The sequence below is a fragment of the Macaca mulatta genome, chromosome 10 (assembly GCF_049350105.2).
Source record: "Macaca mulatta isolate MMU2019108-1 chromosome 10, T2T-MMU8v2.0, whole genome shotgun sequence".
NCBI classification, from domain to species: Eukaryota; Metazoa; Chordata; class Mammalia; order Primates; family Cercopithecidae; genus Macaca; species Macaca mulatta.
The window spans coordinates 89331220-89350818 of NC_133415.1; the positions used below are offsets into that span (position 1 = coordinate 89331220).

General features: G+C 49.3%; 1 protein-coding gene across 51 annotated transcripts in view; it reads left to right on the forward strand.

Moving 5' to 3' along the window:
* The window catches only part of DLGAP4 (DLG associated protein 4), a 259162-nt gene that overhangs the window by 214002 nt on the left and 25561 nt on the right, over window positions 1–19599 (forward strand). For 24 of the 51 annotated variants that reach the window (XR_013398597.1, XM_077948343.1, XM_028827248.2 and 21 more), the window contains 3 exons: window positions 6234–6595; window positions 9100–9188; window positions 9711–10123. Coding sequence is in view for 50 of the 51 variants with exons in the window: in XM_077948343.1 (XP_077804469.1) it covers window positions 6234–6595; window positions 9100–9188; window positions 9711–10123 (864 nt within the window). In the remaining variant the exon portion in view is untranslated. 51 annotated transcript variants of the gene reach the window in all.

Consider the following 19599-nt stretch of genomic DNA (forward strand, 5'->3'; position numbering starts at 1 on the left):
CCTCATCACCTGGGAGCCAGCAGGCATGAGGCGTGTGTTAGGCCTCAGGACCAAGTTCAGCCTGGCCTCCAAAGACACATGCAGGGGACTAGCTTCTTGAGGTTGCTGTGTCCTCCACATCCCTCAGGAAATGGAGTCACAGCCACTCCTGAGTATTTGGCCATCTTATAACCTTTACAATAAAAAACAAAACGCAGGCCGGGCACGGTGGCTCACGCCTGTAATCCCAGCACTTTGGGAGGCCAAGGCGGGCAGATCACGAGGTCAGAAGTTCAAGACCAGCCTGACCAATATGGTGAAACCCTGTCTCTACTAAAAAATACAAAAATTAGCCAGGCGTGGTGGTGCACGCCCGTAATCCCAGCTACTCAGGAGGCTGAAGCAGGAGAATTGCTTAAACCTGGGAGGTGGAGGGTGCGGTGAGCCGAGATCGTGCCACTGCACTCCAGCCTGGGTAACAGAACAAGACTCCGTCTCAAAAAAAAAAATGCAGAAACAAATTCATTCTGACCTGATAAATACAGTTTGGAGGATAAAATCTTGGGGTAGAAGACAGAAATAATGAGATAAGGAAGCTTCTCTAGAAAAAGCAAAAGACTTAGGTGCTGAGAGGCAGAGAGGCTGGACTAGATATCTGGGGCTGGGAGCAGGCTGCATAGAGGATGCATCGTACAACTGGCTTATGTCTGGGCTGTGGCATGAGGGACCTGCATGGTTGAGAGGGGGTTGGGAGAGGCAAGCATGCAGCCCACGGGGATGGGTGGTTTCGTGTGCTGTGGTTTAGGGGCTGGCAGGATGACAGGAAGCATGGAGGACAGGGGAAGGGGGCTCCAGCAGAAACCGATGCCCATGTAAAGGCTCGGACACACGGAGGTGTGCTGTGTTTGGGAATGGTGCACTGTGCATCTGGTTCTCTGAAGCTGGAAGGGGGCGGTATGCTTAGGGGGTGGGAGGGGCATGAGATGAAGCTGCCGAGATGGATGGGCAGGGACCAAGCAGAAAGGGCTCAGGTTTGGGAGGGGCCCTAGAACCTTGGATACTAAAGCGTTGGGAGCCTTTGCTGTATGGCCAAATAATCTGGGTTTTTTGCAACTAAGAGTTTTTGCAGTGATAATGAGGTTTATTTTCTCTTTCAACAAATTATTGAGAGCCTTTGTGCTTGAGGCATAACCCCAGTCCTAGCATGTGGCATGATTTGGCAGGACAGAGTTCCCTCAATTGCTCCAGGCCTGTAGCTGTCAGGTGACTCCTCCAAGCCCATGGACTGATGTGGTCAGTGCTCTGATGGAGATTCCCAGGTGGAAAAAGAGAGGGCAGTCAGGGGAGGCTCTCAGAGGAAGAAATTCTGAAACTTATGAGTAGCTGAGGGAAGCCTTCCAGGCAGAAGAATAGTATGTGTGAAGGCCCCAGCAGGGGAGGAAGTGGCCGGGGTGAGGTATTGGAAGAGGTGGGGGCGAGGTATTTCCTCACTATATTTCCTGCATTCACACACTTGAAATGAGAGCTCTCCTGTACAAGGTTAGGTCCCATCTCCCTGCTCCAGGGGGGCAATACTCAAGAGCAGAGGGGTGCCTGCCCCTCAGGGAGCCCCTGAAGCCCCCAAATCTTGTATGCTAGTCAACACCACTTATCTTACTGTGGCCTCAGGAGACATAGAGGATCCAAGATAAGCTCACTTTCCTCTTATCGAATCAGGCCTGGACTTGCTTTCTGGCTGGGTCACCTTTCCCTCTGATAACTGGCTGCCTAGGCCAGAGCTCAGGGCTTCTGAGGGTGCTTAGTAGAACTGTGGGCCTAGCAGCTCTGAGAGTGAGGCTGGAGGGTTAATCCTTTGTCCAGACCCTGGCTGTGGGCAGTCCTGTTGTCTTCCATTGTGTTCCATTGGGAAGAAGGTGTGCCTCTTCCCCACCAGACCCCCGTGAATGCTGCATGCACACTCTTCATGGACAGTGTCATCCCTACCCCACAGATGGGAACAAGGACTCTGGTGTCACACAGCCTAAGCTAGGTTTAATGCCCAGTTCTTGCTCCCCCATACTAACTGCTGCCCTCCTAAGGGAGATATATACCCCTTTAAACATTTTGAGCAAATTGAGGTTGGCTTCAGTTTTCTGATCTAGGGCAAAAAAACCCATTTGTTTGGGACTTTAGGCCAAACAAATCCATTCCTTTCCTGAAATCCTCAATGAGTTAGTCCTTTCTCTGCTGGGCACTGGTGGCCGTAGATTTCAAGAACTGCTCTAAACGAACGTCCAGGTCTTAGGGGAAATTGTTCCTGGGCCAGAGAACCAGCCCAGACTCCCTGCCAGTGGCTGGGGAGTAGTAGAAATTTGGCTTGCCCCCTGTCCCCACCCTGTCCACAGGCCCGGTTGCCTCTGTACCAGAAATGAGGAGTCATGCCAAGCCTAGGCCTGGCCCAGCCTTAGCTTCTGCAATGCAACCTACGTAATCACGCCCTTTTTACAAGGAGGAAACTGGGGCCATACAACAGGTCAGTGACAGAGCTGGGACCTGAACTCAGGCTAGTCTGGTTCCACACTGCCCCCTGGCTTCTGGACCCTTACCACCACCAAAATGATTCAAATTAGAGAATTTCAGGCATCCGTGGAAAGGGCATTCACAGAGGGGATCTTCCCTGCAGTCACAGTGATGGGAGGCTCCACACCCGTCCTTGAGGAAGAGGATGAATGGGACAGTGCTTTGAGTTTGTCAAGGGCTGTGTGAAGACAGTATGCTGTGACCCAGTGAGAATCCCTCCCACCCTGGCTTCTGGAACAGATGAGAGTACTGAGAAGTCCAGAGGGCAAGCAGGAGCCTGGAAGCCAGGCCTCAGCCTCAGTCAAGGCCCTTTCTACTCCCACAGTCAGATTTTGGTTTGGTGTACCCCTGCAGACTGGTCCCAGGGCCCAGCAGGATGCTGTAGGGGTATGGTGATGAGTGAAGGCCCCAAACACCTGCAGCCCAGCCCAGCGAGGAGGGGCTCAAGGCCTGGAGAGCAGAGTGAGGTGGCTGTGCCATGGAGCAGATGCGGCTGCTGCTTACTCCTGCAATCTGAGCAAGTTGTCCAACCTTCCTGAGCTTCACGCCCCACCTGCAAAGTGGGCATAATCATGATCTCTACCTCACAGGCACTGAGGCTTACATTACAAAGCTGCAAAGCTGCTGAGCACAGCTTAGTAAATGACCCAGCTTTTGGCCCGCAGCCTGTGCCTTGTGGCCAGCTGAACGCAGGCGCTTCTCTTCGCTGAGCAGGCCTGTCCCCCTTCTCGCAGGATGTTGTGTTAGAGGGCCATACTCCTTTTGACCTGAGCCCTGCCTCCTGCCTCCCTGCTGCCTTTCTTCTGGCCCAGAGAGGTGGCTGTCCTTCTGCCTGCACACTGCTGTTTGGTTGGTAACCAGAGATGCAGGTGTCTGTCTGGGGGATCCCTGAGTTTTCTCAAGGCCTGAGCAGGACTGGGACATTTCGAACAGATGAGTAGGAAGTGAGTGCTCCTGGCTTGGAACTCAGAGCACTTTGTCCGCCTCTGGACTAGGTTGGGCACAAGGCACAGCATCCAGTTCCCTGGGCTTAACATCGTGGCATGTGTTACTTTCAAAGAACTCACTGCAGAGCTGTTTCTCTGCTGATGAGGGCTCCTGGCTTTCCTGGAATCCAGTACAAGGCCTTGGTTCCATAGATGTCTATTGGATGAACAGATGGATTATTTTAAATTAAATTTTTAGGCCGGGCGCCGTGGCTCAAGCCTGTAATCCCAGCACTTGGGAGGCCGAGACGGGCAGATCATGAGATCAGGAGATCGAGACCATCCTGGCTAACACGGTGAAACCCCGTCTCTACTAAAAAATACAAAAAACTAGCCGGGCGAGGTGGCGGGTGCCTGTAGTCCCAGCTACTTGGGAGGCTGAGGCAGGAGAATGGCATAAACTCAGGAGGTGGAGCTTGCAGTGAGCTGAGATCTGGCCACTGCACTCCAGACTGGGCGGCAGAACGAGACTCCATCTCAAAAAAAAAAAAATTAAATTTTTAATTTTTAGACAATTGTAGATTCACACGCAGTTGTAAAAATAATACAGAGGGGTTCTTCGTACCCTTTACTCAATTTCCCTCAATAGTAAGATCTTGCAAAACTGTAATACATTCTCACATCCAGAATGTCAACAGATATAATCCACCCACCTTATTCAGATTTCCCCAGTTCCACTTGTGTTCACTTGTGTGTGTGTTAGTGCTGTGCAATTTTATCACATGCATGCATTCATGTAACCATCCCCACACTCGATACAGAACTACTCTATCACTTCATACAAGGGTCCCTCTTGTTACCCTTTTATAGCCACACCTACTTCCCTCCTGCCCTCCCCTTCACCCTCTCCCTAGTGACCTCCTCTGCCCTAGCCCCTGGCAACTACTAATCTGTTCTCTATAATTAGGTCACTTCAAGAATGTTATAGGCCAGGCACAGTGGCTCACACCTATAATCCCAGCATTTTGGGAGACTGAGGCAGGAGGATCCCTTGAGTCCAGGAATTTGAGACTAACCTGGGCAACATAGTGAGACCCCATCTCTACCAAAACTTTTTTTTTTTTTTTTTTTGAGACGTAGTTTCGCTCTTATTGCCTAGGCTGGAGTACAATGGCATGATCTCGGCTCACTGCAGCTTCTGCCTCAGTCTCCCGAGTAGCTGGGATTACAGGTGTGCACCACCATGCCTAGCTGCATGTTTAGTTTTATAAGAAAATGCCAATGTGTTTTCCATGACAGTAGTATCACTGTTTCTCCACATTCTCAATAGCATTTGATGTTGTCACTTTTTAGCCATTCTGATAGGTTATGTGATAGTATCTCATAGTGGCAGATGGGTGGTTTCTGCAGTCCTCTGTCCACAGCTCCTATGATACTGGGCCTTGTTTTTTGAGTTTCTCCTGGGTTATCACCATCACCGTGATTGTAGCCCCTTGACGGCAGGGCTTATCTGGCTCGTGGGCCCAGACCAGGGTAGGGGCTTGTTTCAGTTCTCACAGGGCAACAGGCAGCTGGAGTTAAGGTGCTGAGAAAGGCACTAGATCCAACCTCACTCTCCTAGCAGGTAGCTACTGTTGGAAAAGCAGTTTCTATTGCCAACAGAGTTCATCGTCTGAGAAGCAAGCAGTGGGCCTTTGGTGTTTTGGGCCCCTGCTGTGGGTCAGCCCCTGGTTGGGATCGGGGTGAGATTCAGAGATGGCTCAGGTTCCTACCCATGGCAGGGCCTGGCTCTGGGAATCTCAGTGGAGAACAGGGAGGCAGACCAGTGTACAGGGTTTCCCATAAGGAGGAAGAGGTGGGGCAGGAATGGCAAGATAGGGGAGGGGGTTAGCTGGACCCTGAAGGGGGGGTGTGTGTGTGTGTGTGTGTGTGTGTGTGTGTGTGTGTGTGTGTGTGTGTGTGTGTGTGTGTGTGTTTTGTTCGCTCTTGTTCCCCAGGCTAGAACCTCGGCTCACTGCAACCTTCGCCTCCTGGGTTCAAGCAGTTCTCCTGCCTCAGCCTTCCGAGTAGCTGGGATTGCAGGCATGTGCCACCACGCCCAGCTAATTTTCTATATTTAGTAGAGACGGGGTTTCTCCCTGCTGGTCAGGCTGGTCTCAAACTCCTGACCTCAGGTGATCTGCCCGCTTCGGCCTCCCAAAGTGCTGGGATTACAGGCGTGAGGCACCGTGCCCGGACGAATGTGTTCATTTTTTACCAGACGGAGAGGGGCATCCAAGCAGAGGGAATAAGGGAGAGGGAAGGTGGTGTGGAAGGAAAAGACCAGGGGAGCACTGAGTCTCTCAGTGACCTTGAAGATAGCAAGGTTAACCATTCCTTAGCTGTTTTGACATCTGCTCAGTTGTCACCACCTCCCCACGACACGGGTCAGGGTCTGTCAGAGCCTTGTGGCCCCACGCACTTCACCTAGCACATGCCCCTGCTGGATAATAAGGTTTGTGTGTGACTGACGTGGGGGATATCTTTGGCCAGTGGTGGCATCCCCTCAAGACTTTCTCTCGAATGAGGGTGGGTAGGGCCTGTGTGTGTCTGTCTTGGTCGTTGCTATCTTGACCCTCATTCTCCCTGCTCCAGAAATCCTTGTGGACAGAATGGCTGAGGCCAGAGCTAGGGCCAAGTCAGGCAGGGCTTCTGCACTGGAAGGGGCTTGAGAGGGTTGGGGGCTTCACCATCTCACCTCTCCCCTGCCCTTCTCTCATCCATCTGCAGGTTCATCATGCCTAGTGGCGTATAAGAAGACCCCGCCACCGGTCCCTCCACGCACCACTTCAAAGCCGTTCATCTCAGTCACAGTCCAGAGCAGTACTGAGTCTGCCCAGGACACCTACCTGGACAGCCAGGACCACAAGAGTGAGGTGACTAGCCAGTCGGGCCTGAGCAACTCATCGGACAGCCTGGACAGCAGTACCCGACCGCCCAGCGTGACACGTGGTGGAGTCGCCCCAGCCCCTGAAGCCCCAGAGCCACCCCCAAAACATGCATCTCTGAAAAGTGAACAAGGGACGCTGACCAGCTCTGAGTCCCACCCCGAGGCCGCCCCCAAAAGGAAACTGTCATCAATAGGAATACAAGTAGGGGCTCCTTTTGCACTGTGTGTCCTCAGCCCACTCCGTGCACCTGCCTGCGTGTAATTACATCTGGTGGAGGCCCACTAGGTCTCCTGGGAAAAGGTGGTTTGTCTCTCTATTTTGGGGGATCAGCCCCAAGTGGGCAAACCGAATTCCACCCATAGCCACGCCTCCCTGGTGTCTGCCCACACGCGCCGCTGGTCAGCAGCCGCGGGCATGTGTTTCTGCTTCTCCAGTGGGTTGTCCCAGTGAATGTAGTTACACTCAGCCAGCCATCTCCTGTCCACTGTTTGTCCACTGTCTGTCTGTCCACTCCACCCTTTGCCCTGCCAGCTGGCCCGTGGGAGGCGGGACTGGCCTAACAGTTCTCTAATCCAAGGTCAGCTCGGGTGCGGAGGCCATAGCCCCGCTTGGCGGCAGGAGCAGCATGGAGCATAGACGCTGATGGGCCAGGGGCCCAGGACCCAGGGCCCTTGAGCCATGGGGGTTGCTCGAGGGGAACTTTGCCCAGAGCCCTCTCGGGCCTTGGGGACAGGTAGGTGGCTTGAGGGACCAGGCTCGTGTCATTGAGAAAGGTGATACCGGTCTCAATGCCTCCCTCCATGGGATAGGGTCCAGGCGATGATTCCTCCAGGGCTAGGTGGCCAAAGTCAGCAGGCCCTCCATAGTTGTGGCACACAGCAGGGCAGGTGTGCCAGCTTCCCCTCCACTGCTTCATTGCACTCCTGCATGCACCCGATATCAATAATCTGTCTTGTTTGCTGAGCTGGGGAAACTTGGGCCCTGCCTTGTAGTTTTTAAGAGTTTGTCTAAATCCAGATTGAGTGGACTCTCCCTGCCCTGGCTGGACCTACAGACCAAACTAGGGCACATTCAGAGCTGTAGGGAAGGGGCAGCTACAGTGGGTGAGGGTGAGCAGGGAGACAGGCCCCCTCCAAGCCCAGGGGGTGAGTCAGGGAGGACGAGGCGTTGTGTGTTGTGGCACAGGCTGCAGGGGACTCCTCCAGCCACCCCCGAGCAATTGGATGTGGCCCAGCTGATAACAAAGCACTGAAATGCAGGAGCGTGGGACACAAACTGGAGCTTGAATGGAACAGAGAAGGCTTACTGAGCAATTTCTTGCAGTTGCCTGGACTTGTTTCCTCCAAGAGGCAGCTCTAGGCTTCTGCTTCCCCACATACAAACAGGGAGAGAGTTGGCCAGGAGACTCTGCTGTCTGTTTTCTGGGCTTCTTAAGTGTCCAGACCCTGCCCTGCAGGTGGGATTCTCAGAAACACAGAGAGTAGCCTGATCTTTGACCCTTGGTCCTGACCACCCATATCTTTGGGCAGCCCCACCCTCTTTTTGGCCAAACCAGATGCGCTTATCTTCCCGGAAAGCCTAAGAGTTAGGACTACCCTTGATTGCTTTCACCCAGAAAATGACACCGGGATAAGGACTGTCTTAGGCCTGTCCTGGGCATCTTTTCCCTGGATTCACCCCAGCCCCCTTCTTGCTCTCACTGCAGCTTCTTGGAGATCCAGTGATGCTGCATTCCTTGAGCCGGCTTTTGCCGAGGGGAAATGTGGCTGCATCCCTGTCCCAGAAAGCTTCCCTGGCCCCTACTTTTCTCCACAAGGCCAAGAGACTGAAGAGTCCCCAGTTTCTGAGGATGCCCTGAACCCTTTGGTGCCTCATGCCCTAGGCTGAGTGTGGGTTCTCCCTCATTCTTGAGTGATGATAGGAAGGCTGGCCTGGCTGCCCTGTGGCCCAGCACCTTTGTCCCGGAGAAGAAAGGCAGGCGCGGGGCATCACTGTTGTCCTGTTCCTTCCACTTCACAGGAGTGGAGGGGTGACAGCTTTCCGCTTGGCCCTGACCCCAGTCCTTCCTACTGCTCCCCAGGGCTACCCAGTGCTAAAGGTAACCTCAGCCAAGTATGAATAATGCCCAGGGACTTCGGTGGCTCCTGTCTGGGTGGCAGTTTCTGAATCGAGAACTGCTGTCCAGGGTTTGCCCTTAGTGCAGGCACCTCTGGCCTGCCCTCCAGGCTTCCACCACAGGGTTTGGGGAGTGATCTTTGCCTCAAGACAGCCGCCAGCTTCAACTACACCAGATAACGGCTGTGGCTTTGTGTGTGTGTGTGTTTTCTTTCTCTTTCGTCGTCCTTTTTTTTTCTCTCTGATGCGTGTGAAGGAGAGGACTAGAAGGAACGGTTCCCACCTCTCGGAGGACAACGGACCCAAAGCGATCGATGTGATGGCACCCTCCTCAGAGTAGGGAAAGCCAGTCATCTCCACCCCATCCCACCTCCCATCCACCTGCCCGCCCGCCTCCACGCGAATGAGCAGTGCCCGGCTTAACCTGGTCCGGCCTCGGGCCCACGTGCAGTGTCCGCATGCCTCGTGTCTGTCTGTCCACACGTCCGTTTGCGTCGTCCCACTAATGTGAATTTCAGCAGCAAGTGTGGTGTTTGTTTTTTATTTTTGTCTTTGTCTCCGTGCCGTTGCTGTCGTTGTCCTTCAATAAGGTTGACTGCATTCAGCCAGTGCCAAAAGAGGAGCCCAGTCCCGCTACCAAATTCCAGTCCATCGGGGTTCAGGTAGAGGACGATTGGCGGTAAGTCGGACAGAGGTGGCGGCTGCTTCTCCCCTCTCCTCTCCCTCCCTCCGCTCTCACCTCTCCTGCTCTCCCTAACCCACTTCTCCTTGCTGGATTTCTAATAACCAAGCTGGGTTTGGGTTGCGGGTGGTGGCCCAGGCATGGGAGGCTGGGCAGGGGCGGGCGGGTGGACAGATGAGCACTTGCTCTGTGAGACCAGTCACCCACGGGGGTCACAGCTGGGCCTGGACATGGCCTCAGCTGCCCTGATGCTGGTGGTCTTCCTGGCCCCACTGCAGTAAACAGGCAACCTTATGACCTTGTCCTCGTGTGTGTGTGCGTGTGGGCTTGGGCGGGATGGGGCAAGGGCTGAGCCAAGAATGAGATGGGGGCTGTGGGACCCGCTTCAGGCGCATGGTGAGCAGATGATGCATCCGTTTCTCTGTCTCCCGTGTGTCCGGGTCAAGGCGGCCTCTGGTCTCTGGCCCTCTTGGTGACTCACTCCTTCCTGTCCCCACCCCATCCACCCCCTACCCACAGAAGCAGCGTCCCCTCTCACAGTATGTCCTCCCGACGGGACACAGACTCGGATACCCAGGATGCCAATGACTCAAGCTGTAAGTCATCTGAGAGGAGCCTCCCGGACTGTACCCCTCACCCCAACTCCATCAGCATCGATGCCGGTCCCCGGCAGGCCCCCAAGATTGCCCAGATCAAGCGCAACCTCTCCTATGGAGACAACAGCGACCCTGCCCTAGAGGCGTCCTCGCTGCCCCCACCCGACCCCTGGCTTGAGACCTCCTCCAGCTCCCCAGCAGAGCCAGCACAGCCAGGGGCCTGCCGCCGAGACGGCTACTGGTTCCTAAAGCTACTGCAGGCAGAAACAGAGCGACTAGAAGGCTGGTGCTGCCAGATGGACAAGGAGACCAAAGAGAACAACCTCTCTGAAGAAGGTGGGTGCCACACGGATGGTCCTTGGGCAAGGGTAGAAGGTGTTCGCAGCTGGTTCTCCAGCTGGTGGCCGGCAGCTTCCGAACTTCTGAGGGGGGAGGGTCTCTTAGGTTCTCTTCTTGGGCTAGTTTTTGAGCTCCTCCTTACTTTCTTCGCATTCTTCCGTCCATCCACCTATTGAACCAAACCTCTTTTCAGAAAGGGTTGCTGGTGATAGCTGCTTGTTGTGCAGCTGTGAGGTCACCCACACCTGAGTTTGAATCCCAGCTCCTCCCTTAGTAGTGAAGTAACCTTGGTCAGGTTACTCTGAGCCCCCATTTCCTCATCTGTAAAATGGATTTAATCCTCTGCTCACTATGTGAGCATGTTGTAAGGGTTGAATGTGGTCGTGCATGTAAAGGGCCTGACACAGTGAAAAGTGGGAGCCTAATTATGACTTCAAGAACTTCCTTTTTTTTTTTTTTTGAAATGGAGTCTCGCTCTTGTCACCCAGGCTGGAGTACAGTGCCACGATCTCAGCTCACTGCAACCTCTGCCTCCCAAGTTCAAGCAGTTCTCCTGCCTCAGCCTCCTGAGTAGCTGGGACTACAGGCACGTGCCACCACACCTGGCTGACTTGTATTTGTAGTAGAGACGGGGTTTCACCATGTTGGCCAGGCTGGTCTTGAACTCTTGATCTCAGGTGATCCACCCGCCTCTGCCTCCCAGAGTGCTGGGATTACAGGCGTGAGCCACCACACTCAGCCAACAGCTTCTTCCTGAGTGCTTCCTGTGTGCCAAGTACCAGGGATCCAACTGGGTTTCAACAGGGCGTGAAGAAGTTATGCTTTTATTTCCCACTTACGTTTCTACCTATATCATGCCAATTTCCAAAAACTCCTTTGAGAAGTTAGTTCAAGAAAGTGCTAGACGTGTGTAGGGAACCTAGATTCAAAGGTGGTTGAAGGGGGATTGGGTGGTGGAAGGGAGGTCCTGGGCAGCTCCAGGCTGTTGACCTGCACCCACCTGGTTCACCTGAGGTTCTGGTTCCCATTGAGCTACTCCTCCACACTCAGGAAGGACAGGTCTTCAGAGTGTCCAAATGGTGTTGACCCACATCCCATACATGATGGAGGGGCCCTGAGGACAGCAGCCTTTGATGATGCAGAAGGCTCATCAGAGTCATTGTTTTCACTGTCCTCTAGGCCAATTCCCAGCTTTGATGTCACACCCACTAGTGCAGGGGAAGTGTTGTGAGGAAAGTACCTAGTAACTTTTTACAAGAAAATTATTTTAAAAAATCAAAACAGAGACAGGGATCAGAGAGCATTAAAAGTCTTCTAAGAGAAGGCCGGGCGCGGTAGCTCACGCCTGTAATCCCAGCACTTCGGGAGGCTGAGGCAGGCGGATCACGAGGTCAGGAGGTCGAGACCATCCTGGCTAACATGTGAAACCCCATCTCGACTAAAAATACAAAAAATTAGCCGGGCGTGGTGGCGGGTGCCTGTAGTCCCAGCTACTTGGGAGGCTGAGGCAGGAGAATGGCATGGACCCGGGTGGCAGAGTTTGCAGTGAGCCTAGATCAGGCCACTGCACTCCAGCCTGGGCCACAGAGCGAGACTCCATCTCAAAAAAAAAAAAAAAAAAGAGTCTTCTAAGAGAAAATATCCAGCCCACCGCCCTACCTTTAGTTTTTACTAGCTATATATTCTGGTATTTGCCTTCATGTATGTTTTTAAAAATGTGACTGATTACCTTATATTTCCTCTCTAAAATTAATCATTTCTATTAATTTCCTGTTACCATAGGCATAGATGAGTGTTTAGCTCTCACACAACCTCTATCTCCCTTTCCCCCACCCTCTATATACATCACACTTTATGGTTAAATAGTAATCAGTGTTTCTGTTTACTGAGTGTGTAAAATTGTTTATTGCAGAACTTAACAGTATATTATTATTGCATTTTCTTCTTTTTACATTTTGTTTTTCCTAAAACAGTTTGTCCTGTTGCCACATTTTAAAAATACGCTCCATTTGCTAAATTAAAAAAAAATTTTAAGAGACATGGCCTCACTGTGTCATCCAGGTTGGAAGTGCAGTGGCGTAAGCATAGCTCACTGCAGCCTCAAACTCCTGGGCCGAAATAATCCTCTCGCCTCAGCTTCCTGAGTAGCAAGGGTCTACCACAGAGTGCCACCATGCTCAGCTAATTTTTTAAATTTTTTTATAGGGACAAGGTCTCCCTGTGTTGCCTAGGCTGGTCTCAAACTCCTGGGCTCAGGTCATCCTCCTGGGTTGGCCTCCCAAAGTGCTGGGATTATAGGCATGAGCCACGGCAGCCAGCCTACAAAACTTTTTTTTGTTTGTTTGTTTTTTGAGATGGAGTCTCGCTCTGTCGCCCAGGCTGGAGTGCAGTGGCATGATCTCTGCTCACTGCAAGCTCCACCCACTGGGTTCACGCCATTCTCTTGCCTCAGCCTCCTGAGTAGCGGGGCCTACAGGCACCCGCCACCGCGCCTGGCTAATTTTTTGTATTTTTAGTAGAGAGGGTTTCACTGTGTTAGCCAGGATGGTCTCGATCTCCTGACCTTGTGATCCGCCCACCTCGGCCTCCCAAAGTGCTGGGATTACAGGCGTGAGCCACCGCGCCTGGCCAAAACTTTTTTTTTTTTAGAAGAAAAATTAGCTGGTCATGGTGGCACATGCCTGCAGTCCTCGCTAGTCTGGAGGCTAAGGCAGGAGGAACACTTGAGTCTGGGAGTTTGAGGCTGTGGTGAGCTATGATTGAGCCCTGCATTCCGGCCTGGGCAACAGAATGAGATCTTGTCTCAAAAAAAAAAGGTGCCGGGCATGGTGGCTCATGCCTGTAATCCCAGTGCTTTGAGAGGCTAAGGTGGGCAGATCACTTGAGCCCAGGAGTTTAAGAACAGCCTGGGAAGCATAGTGAGACCTTATATCTACAGAACATTTTTTAAAACTTAGCCGGGTGTGCTGGTGGCCACCTGCAGTCCCAGCTACTCAAGAGGCTGAGGTAGGAGGATTGCTTGAGCCCTGGAGGTTGAGGCTACAGTGAGCTGTGGCACCACTGCACTCCAGCTTGGGTGACAGAACGTGACCCTGTCTAAAAAAATAATAATATATTTATACATAAATACAATTTGTATATTTCTATGCAAATATAAAAATGATATGAAGTTAAAAATAATTTTCCCTCAGAATCTTAAAGACTCCATCTTTTTTTATTATTTTTTTGAGACAGAGTCTCGCTCTGTTGCCCAGGCTGGAGTGCAGTAGCGTGATCTCAGCTCACTGCAACCTCCACCTCCTGGGTTCAAGTGATTCTCCTGCCTCAGCCTCCCTAGTAGCTGGGATTACAGGTGTGCACCACCATGCCTGGCTAATTTTTTGTATTTTTAGTAGAGATGGGGTTTCACCATGTTGGCCAGGCTGGTCTCGAACTCCTGACCTCAGATAATCCGCCTGGCTCGGCCTCCCAGAATGCTGAGATTATAGCTGTGAGCCACTGTGCCTGGCCACCTTGTATTAATTTTTAAAAGTAATTTTCTCACTTCTGTTTGTTCTGTTGTCTAGCTCTGGAATTTCTGTCAGTCAGTTGCTGTACCTGCTGGGTGGATCCTCAGGCTCTCACCTTTTCTTCCTCATGTCTTTTTGTTGGACTTTCTGGAAGGTTTTCTTTTTCTTTTCTCTTTTTCTTCTGCCCTATAATGGCTTTACTGAGATATAATTCACATACCTCAAAATTCACCCTTTTAAAGTACACATTTAATAAACTCACAATGGCACTTAGTGTACTCACAGTGTGGTGCAACCATCACTACTGTTTAAGAACATGTTCATCACCCCAAAAAGATGCTCTCTACTCATTAGGAGCTGCTCCTGCAGCCTTAGGCAACCTCTAATCTTTCTGTCTCTGTGGATTTGCCTATTCTGGACATTTTATATAAACAGAATAATACCATATATGGCCTTTTGTGTCTGGCTTTCACTTGGCATGTTGAGATTCATCCATGTTGTAGCATATGCAGTATTTCATTCCTTTTTGTTGCTGAATAATATTTCATTTCACACTACATTTTATTTGGCCATTCTTCTGTTGATGGACATTTGGGTTGTTTGTACTTTTTGGCTATTATGAATAATACTGCTAGAATATTCATGTACAAGTTTTTGTATGGATGTATATTAATTTCTTTTGGAGTAGAAATGCTAGGTCAAACTTCTATTTTTGTTTTCCTTTTTTGTTGTAAAATAACATATAAAATTTACCTTTTAACTGTTTTTAAGTGTGCAATTCAGTGGCATTAATTACATTCACAATATTGCTACCATCACAAGCATCTATTTCCAAAACTTTTTCATCTAAAACATAAAATCTACCCATTAAACAGTAATTCCCCACTATCCTCTCTGGCTAGCCCCTGGTATCCTCTACTTGCTGTGTCTACAAATTTGCCTTGTCCTTTTGTGTTTAGCATGTTTTCAAGGTTCATCCATGTTATAGCATGTATCAGAACTTCCTTTTTGTGGCTGAGTAATATTCCATTATGTGTACAGTATATACCACATTTTGTTCATCTATTGCTGGGCACTTGGATTGTTTCCACCTTTTGGCTATTGTGAGTAATGCAGCTGTGAAGATGGGCGTGTTTGAGTCCCTGTTTTTAATTCTTTGGGGAGTACAATTGCTAAGTTATCTGGTAACTCTATGTTTAACTTTTTGAGGAACTGCTGAACTGTTTTCCATGGAAGCTATACCATTTTATATTCCCACCAGCAAAGCACGAAGGTTCCAGTTTCTCCACATCTTCACAAAAACTTGTCTTCTGTCTTTTAAAAAAATTATAGCCATCCTAACGGCTATGAAGTAGATGATGTAGTATCTTATTATGATTTTGATTTGTATTTCCCTTATGACATTGAGCATCTTTTCATGTGTCTGTTGGTCATTTGTATGTCTTCTTGGAAGAAATGGCCAAGGCCTTCACCCATTTTTTAATTGGGTGATTTGTCTTTTTGTTATTGAGTTGTAAGTCCTTTATATATTCTGGGTGCTGGACCCTCATCATATATATGATTTGCAGATATTTTCTCCCATTCTTTTCACTTTCTTCCTGGTGACTTTTGATGCACAAAGGTTCTTTTTTTTTTTTTTTTTTGAGACAGAGTCTTGCTTTGTTGCCCAGACTGGAGTGCAGTGACGCCGTCTCGGCTAACTGCAGCTTCCACCTGCTGGATTCAGGCAATTCTGCCTCAGCCTCCTGAGTAGCTGGGATTACATGTACGTGCCACCATGCCTGGCTAATTTTTTGTATTATTAGTAGAGACGGGGTTTCACCATGCTGGCCAGGCTGGTCTCAAACTCCTGACCTCATGATCTGCCTGCCTTGGCCTCCCAAACTGCTGGGATTACAGGTGTGAGCCACCACCCCTGGCCGACACACAAAGTTTCTTAGTTTTGATGAAATCCATTTTTTCCTTTTGTTGCTTGTGTCTCCACGTTTTTTAAAAAATTATGAGCATATATTAATATAAATTTAAGATAAACAGTTGAGGCACTGAGAAGCTGACTGGCAGTTTTGTGTGGGCAGAGCTTGTTTTAAGTAGGCTTTCTATGGACCCCTTCTTAGAATAGTGGTTTTAGGCTGGGCGTGGTGGCTCAAGCCTGTAATCCCAGCACCCCAGCACTTTTCGAGGCCGAGGCGAGAGTATCTCTTGAGCCCAGTAGTTCAAGACCAGCCTGTTCAACATAGCAAGACCCCCATCTCTACCAAAAATGTAAAAATTAGCCAGCCATGATGGCATGTGCCTGTTGTTCCAGCTATTCGGGAGGCTGACAAGCAGGGAGGATTGCTTGAGCCCAGGAAGTCGAGGCTGCAGTGAGCCAAGATTGGGCCACTACATTCCAGCCTGGGTGACAGAGTGAGACCCCGTCTCAAAAGGAAAAAATCATAAGGAAGAGAAAATATATTTACTGTTCATTAAGTAGAAGTGCATCGTCATAAAGGTCTTCATCCTTGTCTTCACACTGAGTACACTGAGGAAGAGGAATGGGGAAGAGGAGGAATGTTGGTCCTGCTGTCTCAGGGGTGGCAGATGGGAAGAAAATTGATACATAAGTAGATTTGTGCAGTTCAAACCTGTGTTGTTCAAGGGTCACCTGTATTTCACCATATATTCAATATAAAATTATTGCAATATTTTATATTCCTTTTCATAGTAAGTCTTTAAAATTTAGTGTATATTTTACTCTTACAGCACATCTTAATTCAGACAAACTACGTTTCAGGTGCTTACTGACCACATGTGGTTAGTAGCTGCTGTATTGAATAGCACAGATTGAGACAGTAAGCCTGGGGCAGGGTGCACAGATTGCTTCATGCCAATAGGATGATTCTGTGGGTTTGATTCCCTTTAACTTTCCTTTACTATATTAATTATAGTTATTTCTAGAGCAAGAAGATGTTTACCTGCAAAGGAAATTATGTCATGCCAAACAATATTGGTATTACCTTCCTGTCTACCTGGGAGGGAAGGGGTCTTTCGTGATGTTTCTGGATAACCACACCACAACTCCTGCAGCTGAACACTCTAGAGGGAGCCCTTTCCATAGCCCTGTAGCACTTACTGCAGCTTACAGACAGATGGAGTCACATAGCTCATGTCCCTTATCTAAAATACGTATTCTGACTGCTCAGGGAACCCAGCAGTGCCCACCCACCCAGATGGCTGCCTGTCTTGATTGGATTTTGCATTGCCCTCTTGTCTAAACCTGAAGAACTTTAAACTTGACAATGTTCTTTTCAGACAATTTCTTTTTCTGAATTGTGGTTAAATATATATATCATGAAAATTACCATTTCAACCAAGTGTACAGTCTGTGGCATTAATTAAATTCACATTGTTGTACAACCATCACCACCGTCCATCTCTAGAACTTGTTTTGTCTTCCCCAACTGAAATTCTGTGCCCATTAAACACTGACTCCCCATTCCCTCCTACCCCCCAGCCACTGGCAGCCACCACTCTACTTTGTCTCTGTGAGTTTGACTATTCTAGCTACTTCATGTAAGTGGAACCATGCAGCATTTGTTCTTTTGTGACTGGCATATTTCACTTTGCATAATGTCTTCAAGGTTCATCCATAGCATGTGTCACAATTCTCTCCCTTGTTAAGGCTGAGTAATATTCCATTGTATGTAGAGACCATATTTTATGTATCTATTAATTTGCCAATAGATGGGTGGATTGCATCTACCTTTTGGCTGTTGTGAATAATGTTTCCTGTCTCTTAAGAATGATATTCTTAATTAAAACAACAAGGCTCTCTGATTAAATTCTGTACATCCACTCAAGGTCCTGACTTGTGACCACAAGTTAATTTTTTGGTATTTTGTTTGTTATGTTTTTGTGAGACAGAGTCTCACTCTGTTGCCCAGACTGGAATGCAGTGGCGCGATTTCTTCGGCTCACCACAACCTCCGCCTCCTGGGTTCAAGTGATTCTCGTGCCTCAGCCTCCTAAGTAGCTGGGATTACAGGCACGTGCCAACACGCCCAGCTAATTTTTGTATTTTTAGTAGAGACGGGGTTTCACCATGTTGGCCAGGCTGGTCTCGAACTCCTGACCTCAAGTGATCTGCCCGCCTCGCCTTCCCAAAATGCTGGGATTACAGGTGTGAGCCGCCACACCCAGCCATGGCCACAAGTTTTAAGGTCACCCCTCTTACGTCTGTGAGGAACTCCACCAAGGAGATACCATTCGTAGCTGGGCCTCAGAGAGGATCTGCAGGCTCGGGGAGAGGAAAGGCATTCCAGATGGAGGGAGCAAAGGCACAGAAGCACGAAGGGCATAACAAGTCACCCCAAACCTAATGGCATGAAACCACCATTTTATTATGGTCATGGATTCTGTTATGTCAGCAGTTCAGAAGGAGCGTGGCAGGAACATGTTTCTTCTCCATAAAGCCTGGGGCTTCAGATGGGAAGGCTCAAGGGCTGGGGGTGACATGACACCTGAGGGATGGAATTACCTAAAGGTAGTTAAGGTGTGTGCCTGGCACTTAGACAAGGATGACTCAAAGGCCAGGACAGCCAGCCACAGCCCCTGTGTATGTCCCTCCACCTGCCTTTGCTCCCTCGCAGCATGACAGCCTTCCCGTGGTGGCTCCAGACCCAAGTATGTGTTGAACACTGAGGCTGCATCACCTTTTCTGACCTAGCTCTGGAAGTCACCTGGTAACTCCTTCACTGTATTTGATTGTGTTACAAGCAAGTCACAAGCCCAAGGCAGGGCTTCAGGTTGAAGGAGGGGAGTATTAGACCCTACCTATGATACTTCACAGGGAAGTATCAAGGTTCTAGAAGAGGAAGAGGGACAGGAGAGACTGTTGGGGCCTTCAGAAAATATAGTCTGCCACAGCAAAGAAGCAGTTACATCCACTGTTAAGCTGCAGTTAAAAGAACAATTTTATTTTGAACGCTATGTCTTGAACACTCTTGTCTACTTTGATACATAGAGATCTAGTTCATTTCTGTTAAATTCATACGCATATACTACATTCTCTTTGACCATTTTCCTAATGGTGTTTCGGGGGTTTTTTTTGTTTGTTTGTTTGTTTGTTTCTTTTTTTGAGACGGAGTTTCGCTCTTGTTACCCAGTCTGGAGTGCAATGGTGTGATCTAGGCTCACCGCAACCTCCCCCTCCCAGGTTCAAGCGATTCTCCTGCCTTAGCCTCCCAAGTAGCTGGAATTACAGGCATGTGCCACCACACCCGGCTAATTTTTTGTATTTTTAGTAGAGATGGGGTTTCTCCATGTTGGTCAGGCTGGTCTCGAACTCCCAACCTCCGGTGATCCGCCTGCCTGGGCCTCCCAAAGTGCTGGGATTACAGGCGTGAGCCACTGCGCCCAGGCCGTTTTGGTGTTTTCAGCGTTTCATCAACACTGGTGCATATCTTTCTACCACGACATGGGAGAATTTCTCTGGAGTACTTATCTTGGACAGAATCACTGGATGGGAGGAAACATATTTTAATAAATTCTGCCTGATTGCTCTCCAAAGAGGTTATATCAGTTTATCCTTATACCAACTGTTTGAAAATTGCCATTTCCCTAGTATACTTACTGATAGTTGATCTTGTTGGACTTTAAATCACTTACTTGATAAGTGGAAAATTAAAACCAGTTGATATATTTCACATTTACTTGGTTACTAGAGAAGCTGTGCATATTTTAATTTTATTTATATTGGCCATTCAAACTTTACTCCTGTGAATTACTTGTATACGCTATTCATTTTTCTGTTGGATTCTCAGTATTTTTCAAATCCTCTGGGCATGGTGGCTCATGCCTTTAATCCCAGCACTTCAGGAGGCTGATGTGGGAGGATTCCTTGAGTTCAGAAGTTCAAAACTAGCCTGGGCAACATAGCGAGACCTCATGTCTACTACAAATGAAAATTAAAAAATAAAAAAAATT